Below are 11,969 nucleotides of genomic sequence, written 5' to 3'. Positions count from 1 at the left end.
ACTACTCCCACCGCTGGCCAGGCCATCCCTCTACTCACCCACACCCCCTGTTATCCTGCGGCGATGGCAGCCTCACACCGCAGCGAACCAGTGAACCCTCATACTCCTCTACGCGTGGGCATCCACTGACGCGTCTTCCCCGGCTTCGCATCGTCCCCTTCCTAGGCCTCGCCGTCGTCCACCACCCTGGTGCTCTCGGCGCGGCGTGGTCAACGTGGTCAAGGAACGGCTTCCATCGGACGTGGACTGTACGTGGAGAGGCTGACAGCTGGGTCCACGGCCGCAGCAAGGAAGTGCATCCTTATTACGCGCAAAATAATTATTCCTCCACCTGACAGCGGGGACCCACTGGACGGGCCACCATATTTCACGAAAAAACATTTCCCCCTGACTGCTGGGACCCACCAGCTACATCTTCGCACGCAAGGAAGTGCCTGACCGTCAGGACCCACCTGGTCGAAGCGTACGTAGCGTTCTCATTCTGGTCGCGAACGTGTACGTACATAGTAGTCGATGTAGAGGTGCGCACATAGCATGTACATGTACGTACAGTGGCCAGGGTGCAAGAAAGTAAATACGACCACGTACGTACATACGGGCGGGGTCTCGAACGCCTACTCACGCGTACGTACGGCCAGGGCTCGTGTACATGGCTTGGTTGGAACGGAGAAACAGCGTCGTCGTCGTGTTCATGGGGAGCCAACCGGCTGGGTCGGAACGGAATGCGTCGTCGTGTTCATCGGGAGGGCTTGGACGGAACAGCCGATGGAAACGAGTCCTGGCGTACCACAGAACGAAGGAAACGGCCATGTGTTCGTCCAGCCACGTTCGAAACGGGATCCTGTTCATCGGGAGGGGTCTAGCGCACCGCAAAACGGAGGAAGCGGACCTCCTACGGTTGAAACGGGGTCCTGTTGATCGGGAGGGGTGTGGCGTACCGCAAAACGGAGGAAACAGACTTGTGTTGGAGCGCTACGGTCGAAACGGGGGTCCTGTTCAACGGGAGGGGTGTGGCGTACCGCAAAACGGGACTCCACGGGATATTGTTCATCTCCACCGTCGACCCCCTCCAGCCTCCACGGGCTACTGCTCATCCACCGTCGACCTCCTCCAGCCTCCACCTGCGACTGTTCATCCACGGGCTCTTGTTCATCCAGCCTCCACCGCGCGCTACTCCACCGGCTACTGTTCAACCACCCCTCCACGGGCTACTGTTCATCCTGCCCTCCACCGTCTACTGTTCATCCTGCCCTCCACGGGGTGGTCCTGTTCATCCTGCCCTCCACGGGGTCCTGTTCATCCAGCCCCAACCGGCTCGAACGATCGGGGTCCTGTTCACCCACCCCCACCGGGAACTGTTCATCCAACCCCCCCCCCCCAGCAACGCTCACTGTTCATCCAGAGGCAATGCCACGGGGTCCTATTCATCCACCCTCACCGGGAACTGTTCATCCAACCCCCCCCCCCCCCCCCCCCGCGCAACGCTCACTGTTCATCCAGAGGCAGCATCGATCAGCTTCAATTAGCAGCAGTAGCGAAGGAATCGCTCGATCGGGTTCAGTTAACAACCATCGATCGATCGCTCGGGTTCAGTAACGCGTAGCCTGCAGTGCAATCGCTCGGTTTCAGTTAGAGCCCGACGCCTCGCACACACGCGCGTACGTACGAGAGAAACGCACATCGCTCGGCCCCCGACCACCCACCGTAACCGGGACTCCCCGATATTTTCCGCACCCTCGCTTCTACCATGGTTTTTTCCGTCATGAACGGCCCAAAGAATGTCATGCAGCTGCGTCTCCGGCCCACCCAGGACGAAAAGCCCATTTTCTGTCATGATTTTTTGTCATAGAAGTAGGACCCCACCACATCTATGATGACACCGGGTTTTGTCACAATTATCATCATAGAAGTGTCATAAGTATGACAGAAAAGATTTTCGTTCGGCCCAAAATGTCACGGATGTGTCTTTTTTTTGTAGTGGTAGGGATAAATATATGTGGGGGAGGGCTGGACAATGATGGGCTAGATCCGACGTGGTCCGGACACGTCCGCAAACGTGGGGTTGGATTGCTTGCAAATGTCCTAACAAGACTCTCTGGACATTTTCTGCAATCCAAGGTATTCACCAAATGTGTCCGGACTGGTTTGGATGACCAAATCCCGGAAACATGAACCAAACCTAGGGGAGGTTTGGGGGAGTCAAGACGTACGCCACGTCAGACTCCGACAATGTCAGGCCATCCAAATAACCCTCACGGAGCCCTTTTCCCCCACTACGTCCATGCCCCGATGCTGACTGGTGCCGTCATTGCACCACTCATGCCGCTGCCTAGGCTCCAGCCAGACGGTTGCCCGCCTTGGCCTATGCGTCTGTTCCGCCCTGGATCCCACAAGTGCCCATATACCATCCGCCCCTGTTGTCGCCATCCATGATGGACGCCACGCCGACAAGTATTTGGACAAATGCCATGATGGAATATTTTGACATTGTCATCATTGATTTTGAAGCAATCATGATGGTTGTGTACACGGTGAAGGAGGATGAATTATTGAGTGGGGCATGGTTGGCTACAAGTGTGGAGTTTCAAGGCATGAAGCATAATGTGGCATTTTGGCAGAGTGTGCATGTTTGGTTCAGTTAGCACAAGCACTACGCGCTCTACAACATAGAAATGACACATGATTGCGGTGTAAAGCCGCTACTCCATCAATGGTACGCCATTCCAAACATCATGGACAAGTATTACAGTGCATGTGCACAAGTGTGAACAATGTGGCCAACAGGCTCATGACTCGAATAGCTCGTAAGTTTGCCTTTTTGTTGCTCTATGTGTTGGTCATTTCATTGATTTTCTCAATGATGCAACTTGTTGGTCACCTCATTATCTAGAGCTAACACGTGTGCACATCGCACCAAACAACGGAGGGCAAACTCTCACAATGACTCATTATTGGATGAATCTTAATAGACATACAACTGGACCAACCAGTGCATATGAAGAAGTTCAGCAAACTGGAGGAGAGGAAGCTTGAGATGAAGGTGTAATATCCCGTTGTATGAATGGGAGCGGTGATTTTTCTTCTTCTTTCAAATGTGCATTGCACTCATGCCTAAAAACTGGGATAAATTTAAAACTTTGTTTCAATTTACTTAAAGTTAGTTAAAATTGAATTCAAATACCAAATTTTCCATCACCTTTGCTCTTATATAGAGTTTTGGGTTCAACTGCAATTAAGAATTATGTTGAAGGACCTAAATGCTAAAAGTACAATTCGTATGAATTGGAAATGCATTTATAAATAATTGATAGAGGAACTTCAAACATTATTAACAATTGAATAAATAATAAAAAGTAATATTACAAAAGAATAAAGAAATCTTTAATACAGCCTCCGTCCCGAAGGTTTCTCTTAGATTTGTCTCGATACGGATGTATCTAGACATGTTTTAGAGTTAGATATATCTATACCTAGAGAAATCTAAGGAAAACTTTTCGGGGCGGAGGAAGTAGAAGATTACAATTACATTTCTTGAGTATAAAACTTGAGAAAAATGGAAATATACAAATTAGCTATTTCCTATCCTAATTATTCTTATTCTAATCTTCTTCTTCTTCATTTCCAAAAACCTGCAAAGTAGGCATCCAAGACAAAAGAAGTGGTGTTATGGCTAAAATGTAGCATTTCCTTTTGGAAATGCATAATTATTGCAGGAGCTAGCACTTGGCAATATTGGCAATAGTAGCCAATCTCCATTTTATGAACTATAGACCGATCTCGACTTGAGAATAGCAAACCAGGAACAAATAGACAACCAGATGATCATGAAGAATAGTCGAAGAGCGAAATGATCAAGTTCCAGGAAAGTATCAAGTCACAAAAGCCAACTAGAGAAAGATCATAGACCCAAACCCCCATGATCAGACAATAACACTAGCTCTATAATCTTAAGCCACTAAATTAGGAACTAGTTTAGATGAAATCCACTAGTCCTATAAAGATGATCTATTGTCAAGTGACAATAGAAGAATGCCATGGCTCATTATCAAAATAAAGCCCAGAAAGATAAACATCAAACCCACCCGGCGAAGGGACAAGTCCTATGCAATTAGCCACCCAGCAGCTATAAGGATCAGCATCAAGGAGCAAGTGACAACACCAAGCAGCTGTTGTCTCGACGACAACTCTCATTCTGATCTACAACTAGACTCTCGGTAGTAAGTTATCCACTTCATTGTAATCCCTCGCATGACGTGCACCTACCATGAATTAGAACACAAAGCATGGCGTAGGGTATTACTCCTCACCGGAGGCCCGAACCTGGGTAAAACCCATGTGTGACCTCCGATTTGGTATTTCCAACCGCATTAGCAGTCCTACCAAGGGTACTGAACGGATTATGCACCGACAGACGGGGTGATGGGGTGGATCCCTTAACGATGGGTGTGAATCCGACGACGAGGTGAGCGGGGCGACATGATTTGGGGCGTCGACTGGCGCAAGGTTCAAGGCATGCACGAGGATGGTGGCGACGATGACCTGAATTTGCTGGGATGGAGGCGGGTTAGGCGGCGAGTGCGGTGGTGAAAGTTTAGGGGGTAGCAGTTGGCTTCTCACCACCGCGACTTTGGTTTTAGGCTTTGTTCATTTGGATTGGTATATTAACCAATTGGGTAGAAAAATATAGGCTATATAGCCTATAAAATAGCATCCATATAGGTTCGGGTTAGTTGATGGAGCCTTTTTTGACAAAAAAAGCCTAAAATTTAGTTTTTAGCAAACGGCTGTGTTTTTTAGGCTAGGTGTGGAAGATGATCTTGCTCACCGTTTATGGAATAGACACTCTCAAGCATAATTGTCCGCCATCTTCCTTATAAGCCCAACCAATGCAGTCCTAAACTGACAAACTACATTTAGGAACTAGAACATCAATCTTAAAGATCAGGCGAAAACAGAGCAATATAAACAATATGCAAGTCATATAATTAACATCTATACTTGACATGCTCCTAAAAAATTACTTCAATTGTCCAAAAAACAATGCAACTGAAGTTTGAAGTAGCTTGATCTTCCTGCCACAAGACAGAACAAAAATAACACGAATTGAGATTTAGTTACATCGCTATGCCCATAATTTCCTCTCGAAACGCGACTAAGGAACAAAGATCATGTAACTTCAACCAATGACTATATAACAAACCATGTAAGAAAGAACACCCCAACATATAGAAATTCACCTCTCTAATGATCCAGAATCCCAGTTCAATCCCCATGTAACAATAAAGCAGCTTAAATAGCTCTATTCACATTTTTGCCCTGCATGTGCCAACTCTAATGAAGTGCCGTTTGCTCTGTGCATCTAAATCAAAATTTGCCTTATTTAGGTCTCCCATTTTGGAGTTCTTAGTTTGTTTTCCAATGTGGCATATATAGTTTACGAAAGGGAGGAACCGAAGAAGGAGTGAGGGAGTGAAGCGAGCAGAGTGAGTGGCCGTCGGCGATGGAGCACTGGCATGTGTAGCGATCAGGGGTGGAGGAGGGGGATGTAGTCGGCAGGGGTGATGGAGTGGCGGAAGTGGCAGCGGTAGCTGTAGGGGCAGAGGCCGCCGCCGATGACCATGCGGCAGACCTGGGTCTTGTAGCGCGGGTGGCGGATGATGGGGCGGAGCTCGGCGATGCCGTGCGCGAACTGGCACTGGTCGCCGTACAGGCACGCCCCGCTCTCCTCCCACTTGTTGCACAGCTCCGTCTTGTACATGCCCTGGCTGTACGCCTCGAACTCCAGCCCGCTGGCGGACTTGACCACCTGGCCGCGCCTGTCCCCGCCGTCGCTGGCGCCCTGGTGCTCCTCCGCCTTGGCGCCGTCCACGTCCACGCCCACGAACACGCGCTGCTGCTCGCATTGCACAGACACCGGCAAATCGTCGAACAGGTGAGCGGCATGGCACAGAAGCGCGAGATTCAGTCGAACGAGTGGAGGGGTTGGGATTCGATGGTCTCACCGAGCCGACGTCCATCGGCTTCGTGACGCCATGCTTTCCCTTGCCGCCGCGCCTGGCCATCTTCAGGTAGCCCGTCGAGCGGATGGAGATGCTCTTGGGCATCACCGCGTGCTTCTCGGCCGGGGAGGCGGGGCCCGCCATGGGCATGGGCAGCACCGGTGGAGACGCCACGGCCTGCACCGGCACCGGCACCTGCATCTGCCCGAGGTGGAGGCCGCGGAGCTGCCCGGCCAGCGCGACGGCGGAGGCCTGGTTGCCGCCGAGCATGGCGAAGCGGCCGGCAAGGTCGTTGTTGATGACGCGGAGCTCGGAGTTCTCGAGGCGGAGCGCGGCGGCCTCGCGCGCGGCGTCGGCGAGGTGGCTGAGGCAGAGCTCGTAGCGGTTGGTGGCGTCCTGGCACTGGAGCGCGAGGCGGGCCAGATGCAGGCGGTGCTCCGTGGCCGCCGCATCGTCCACGCGGGAGCCGGAGGAGGAGGAGGAGGACCAGGGGGTGCCGCACGGGTGCGCCCTGGGGCTCGGGGTGAAGGGGGTGCCGCGCGACGAGGTGCTGGGGCTCGGGGTGAACGGGGTGGCGCGTGGCGACGGCCTGGGGTTCTGGGTGAAGGGGGCGGCGCGCGGCGGAAGCCTGGGGCTCGGCGTGAAGGGGCTGCCGAGCGGCGACGGGCTGGAGCACGGGACGAAGGGGGTGCCGAGCGGCGACGGGCTGGCGCACGGGACGAAGGGGGTGCCGATCGGCGACGGGCTGGCGCACGGGACGAAGGGGGTGCAGCCGCCGTAGAAGAAGAGCCCGTCGGCGGTGGGGAAGCACACCGGTCTGGGCCAGAACCCGAAGGCGACGGGGTGGGCCGGAGTGAGGGGAGCTTCCTGCATGGCGGCGGCTCCCACCCGTGAACAACCTGCAGCGAAGCCGAACGGATCGGAAGGTCAGAAATATTCGAAGAAAAATCCCGTAAAAAATACAGTAAATCTCTGCAGCAGAGGAACTGCCGCTAGCATCCGTAATAACTTCTCACGATCGAGCACGGGACGAATTAAACCACCAGCATTGCACTGCACCGGCTGTTTCAGAAATCGGAAGGAACTCGATCGCAAGCCGCACCTCCCAGAGCAGCAAAAGCGGCTCGAAATCACACACGCACGCACGCACGCGCGACAACAAACACAGCGAAACGTCCGATCCATGGCGGCCAACGATCGAACAAACAAACAAAAAAAAACCTCACCCAAAAACGACGGGTGGAAACCTCTGACTGATCAAGCGCGCGAGCGACGCGACTGAAACAATTACTCAAGCGAGAGGGTATTTGATCCAAGCAGTATTTCAGGAGGATCGAGCGAACCGCACCTGCCGGCTTGCTGTTCGGCGCCGCCTGCGCGCCTGCTGCTGGAGGAGAGATGCGGCGGCGCTGGATTTGGGGCGGGCCGGTGCCGATTTGGGCTTGGAGGGTGGAGAGAGAGAGAGAGGAGGCGGAGGAAGGCGTCACTGGGGGTGGGTAACTGGGTATAACCGTGGCCACGGCGCGGCACGCGGCGCGAGGGTCGAGGAGATCCGGTGGGGCCCGCCTCGCAGTCTCCGGAACCAGGGTGGGCAGGTGTGTCCAGTGTGTGTGCGCGGTGTGTTTCTGCCCTGCCATGGACAGCTGTCCGTGACCCTGCGCTGCGACTTGGACACCTTTCTGGGATGCACTACGGCGTGCTCCTCCTCTGCATGTTTCTGCAGAAGCGAAAAATAGCAAATGCCTGGCTAAATTCGAACAGACGCTTTCGCACAAAATTCGAGCAAACTGCCACGCTTTGGCTCAAAATGCCGCGTTTGGTTTGGTGCCACGGGCAGGTGACACCTGTCGATTTCCAGGGGCCTCTTTGGTTCAAAGGATTTTGATAGGAATTCTTGATGATCGGAAACACTAAAAAAAAATTGTGATCATTCCCTTGCACAATGCTTCATAAAAATATGTTTTCGTCCGCTCAAAGCTTAAACATTCTCGTAGAGGACTCTTTTCTTTTATCGTGGTACATTCGAACAAAACTTGGGCCTTCTTGTTTGCTAGATTATAAAAAACACGGGATTGTGATATCATGATAGTACGCTGAATCACATAGAAACTAAAAGCGTGGGAATCTATGATAGAAGTTGTTTGGTTGCTCCACGAGTGAAACACAAGAACTTTGCAGAAGGAGTAGGTGTATGCCATAGTTATAATAGGGAGACAAAGCATTTTCCTCCCCAAGGAGATAGATGGAAAGTTTTTCATTGAGCACTGCATGCAAACTAAACTATATGAAAAAATCATACGATTTTTGGATTCTACGAACAAAACACTTCATGTATAATTGTCAAAATTCCTTTGAACTAACAAGGTGCAAACACAATCTCGTAAGATTCAAGTGAACACAACACTATAATAATTTTTTATATTCCCATGTTTTTGGTATTATATGAATCGAACAGAACTTCAACGTATCCACAACACATGGAAAGGTTTTTTTTTAAGAAGTTGAAAGTGGAGAAACTGCTATTTGATATGGACCCTTCGAAGGCCCAAGTGAGGATGGATTTACCGTCCGCCTTTACCAAGAGGCTTGTCCTTGATTAGGGGTGATATGGACCCTTCGAAGGCCCAAGCGAGAGCTCCTAATTTGCACTTATAGCGCTCGTTTATGTTGCTGGTGCTCACGCACGAGGTCTATGGGCCGCGACCCACGAGCGCATTTGAACACCGATTTCTTAGACCGCTGCATTGACTTTGACCATCGACTAGTAACCATTGACCGTTGACCGTAGTCATTGACCATTAACTTCCCAAAAATGTGAACATGAAAAGACTTCATAAAAAAAGACATCATGAATTCAAAAAGTTTATCAATTCGAAAAATATAGCAAAATTAAAAGGGGACTGCTAGGCATTCAAAAGATCTGCCGGCTCACGCGCCGTCGGATTTGATACAACCGATCTGTCACACGTCTTTCTCTACTTTGCAACAAAGGTCTTGTTGCTAAAACGTTTGCAACAGAGGTTATGTTGCGGTTTTTTCTTTGCAACATAGGTTGTAGTGCGGGATTATTTTTTTGCAACATGGTCCATGTTGCAGAAAAAAATTGCCCTCCCTAGTGCACTGCAGCAGTATATAGCTGCTGGCCGGTTTGCAACAAGAGGCTAGTTGCAGAATTCCTTTCTGAAACAATGGACCAGTTGTGGGAAGTGGGCACAGAGGGGTTAGCTCTCCACCTTTGACTAAGAATCCATCTCATGGACATATAGACGATGGACGCTCGCACAAAATCTGCCGGTTGAATGAATCATTGCCCAAATTAAAAAGTACATGATTTTTAGAAAATTTCATTAAATGTAATACACATAATGATTTTAATTTTTTGTCTAATTTGAAAAATATCGCAAATTAAGAAAAGTGCATGTATCTGAAAAAAGTTCACAAATCTTGATTTTTTCCTAATTTAATAGAAAATTACGAGTTTGAAACAAGTTAACAATTTCAAAGAAAGTTTTTGAGTTCGAAAAAACTTCACGGATCGGTTTGCTTTTAAAATCTGAATTTTTTTCACAAAGTTGGAAAAGTTCATGAATTTTCAAAAGGTTCATGCATTTAGACAAATGAAAAAGAAACGAATAAGTAAAATTAAAAAATTAAAAATTGGGCCAAAAAACCCGAAACGAAAATTGAACAAACGAACCGACGGGAGCTTCACAGGAACCTGTATACATGGGCTGTCCAAAAAATCTAGCACAGCGAATGATAGGGTGTGTGCTGTGTACAGTTTTCCTCTAAACGACTCTGTAGGCGCTAAATAGGAGTTGGGCATGAAACGGTCTAAGCTTCCTGAATGGAGAAGATATGCCACAAATCATAAAATTGAATTGTTAATGTGGTCATCCCAAAGGTACAGGCTCCTCGAGAGATTTCACAAATCCATCATATTGTTCGTTGTAATGTGAATTCTAAGCTATGCTCCGTGCATGGCCCTTGCAACAAATTAAGATCTATTCTTGATGATAAAAATGTTCACATACTATTTAATAAAATTACTCACGTAATTAAAATAATATTTATTAATTATAAAAGTATTTTATAATTTAAAAAGTGTTCACAAATTTAGTACAAATATTAAAGTATTTTAAATAGTTTTATATATTTAAATAAATGTACATATAATTTAAAATATGTTCACATTAAAAAAAATCATGTACTCTGTACAAGTGTTCATGATTTAAGAAAATGCTTATGTAGTTTTAAAAAGTGTTCACGTGTTTAAATAAAGTTTATGTGTATGCTAGAAATTTTACTCCCTCCGATTCATAATAAGTGTCGCAATTTTAAACTAAGGTTGAACTAAAGTTAGTCAAAACTGTGACACTTATTTGGGTCGGGGTAGTAATATTTTAAACAAAATAAATAGAAACAATATTTTTTATGGAAAAATAATTATGAGCATAGTGTGCCCCCAGACCGCAAATGCTCAATTGAACATTTTTCTAAATTATAAAACAAGTTATAATTCATAGATATTATATTAAAACTGTTCATGTTTAAAATATATATTCATGTAGTTTATAAAAGTGCTCTTACTTCAAAGGATATAATTGTTGTACATGTAGTACAAACACTTTTATCCTCTTTTGTGTAAAATATTCATGCGCGATAGTCATTAGTAAGAATACTTGAATAAAGAATATATATAACACAGTTATGCTTATGGACGAGAAGTGCACCGTATTGCATGCAAAAGCCAAGTTTTTGAACCACGTTTATGTATTCCACAACTGCAAACACCAAAGTAATCATTCGTGACAAGTTCAAGCACTAGTGGTGCATTTACCTCCTTCTAAAATTCCGCAATCGGTAATTCGGTGGACCGACATTTCGGTCCGGTCCTTGGTTTTGGTCCTGGTTTTGTTGGTTTGGTTGTTTGGTTTTGGTTAAAATGCCCACCCCTCCAAACCCATGAGTCCCATTCACATGCAGCGGATGACCTTTGGCGGATGGTTACTGGACTCCGTGGCCAACATTTACTTGTCAGCAAATGATGGTTATATTACATTGTCTTCACCCCTATCTTCTTCTTTTGTTACAATTGAAATGGTTCTCTCATTCTTTTATCTTAGGTTGGAATATCTTGCTAGTTCCTTCCGTAGTTAAAAATCCCATGTACATTCGATTTCTTTTGAACCCTACTTTTTTTGCATGTAAATGACGTGCACACCGAGAGGTTCTTCACGGCGATAGTGATGTCGATGTCTACACCTTTGGCCCATCCACGCATTGGCTGCAAAGCATTGCCAGTGATCATTTTTAATCGTGTCACTCAAATGTTAGCACCACAATGTGTTGTATGATATGTACCTACGCTAAGTATTTATTATAGTAGACCACATATAAATTTTTGCAAGTTGGTTTAGATGATGAGAATGATATTTAATAATTTATTTCCTTTTGAATTTTGCATATGATAAGAGAGAGTACTCATCTTTCCTATAAATTATATGGCACACATGCAAAAAACTGATTTGTAGGACTAATCGACCGTGCCAAGGTAGAGCACTTAGTGATGAGCCATCAAATCCACCATCGTCCCTATTCTCTCCGGAAGTAGCCACCTTCCCGCCATAGATCCATAGCCGCCCCTCCTCTCTCCAGCCGTCGGCACCTCCCGCCATCGAGATCCGTGACGATGTCGCCATGCCACCAACCGAGGAGCCCAACCGGCTTCCATGGTGTTCGGAAGCGGGACTCCAGCTGTTTTTCGGCCGAGCTCACACAAAAAGACCCGAGGTATTGGCTCGGCACATTTGACTCGCCGGACATCGCCGCCCACGCTTCGACAAAGCATGTTGGCGGCTCGGCCAGAGGAAGCAGGAGTTGAACTTTCTGGAGATCGAAACTTAGGTAGACGCGGAGTTCATCGGTCCCAAGATAGAGATGATGACTGTCGGAGAAAAGAAGGAGACT

At 47.8% G+C, this 11,969-nt stretch overlaps 1 protein-coding gene across 1 annotated transcript; it reads right to left on the bottom strand.

Moving 5' to 3' along the window:
* Positions 1-4,962: 4,962 nt before the first annotated feature.
* LOC109764811 (zinc finger CCCH domain-containing protein 39-like) lies at positions 4,963-7,479 on the bottom strand. The gene is made up of 3 exons (XM_020323594.3): positions 7,348-7,479; positions 6,003-6,898; positions 4,963-5,893 (listed from the first exon to the last, which is right to left on the bottom strand). The coding sequence occupies exons 2-3, from the start codon at positions 6,870-6,872 to the stop codon at positions 5,525-5,527; spliced, it is 1,239 nt and encodes a 412-aa protein (XP_020179183.1). The 5' UTR covers positions 6,873-6,898; positions 7,348-7,479; the 3' UTR covers positions 4,963-5,524.
* Positions 7,480-11,969: the final 4,490 nt, after the last annotated feature.

Source organism: Aegilops tauschii, chromosome 1 (genome assembly GCF_002575655.3).
Source record: "Aegilops tauschii subsp. strangulata cultivar AL8/78 chromosome 1, Aet v6.0, whole genome shotgun sequence".
Lineage (NCBI taxonomy): Eukaryota > Viridiplantae > Streptophyta > Magnoliopsida > Poales > Poaceae > Aegilops > Aegilops tauschii.
This window is presented reverse-complemented; position numbering and strand designations above follow the sequence as displayed.

Coding starts and splice junctions, on each gene's coding strand:
- LOC109764811 (XM_020323594.3), bottom strand. CDS start 6,872: ATGCAGGAAGCTCCCCTCACTCCGGCCCACCCCGTCGCCTTCGGGTTC. Junction 5,894..6,002: donor AGCCGATGGACGTCGGCTCG/GTGAGACCATCG, acceptor CAATGCGAGCAG/CAGCGCGTGTTCGTGGGCGT.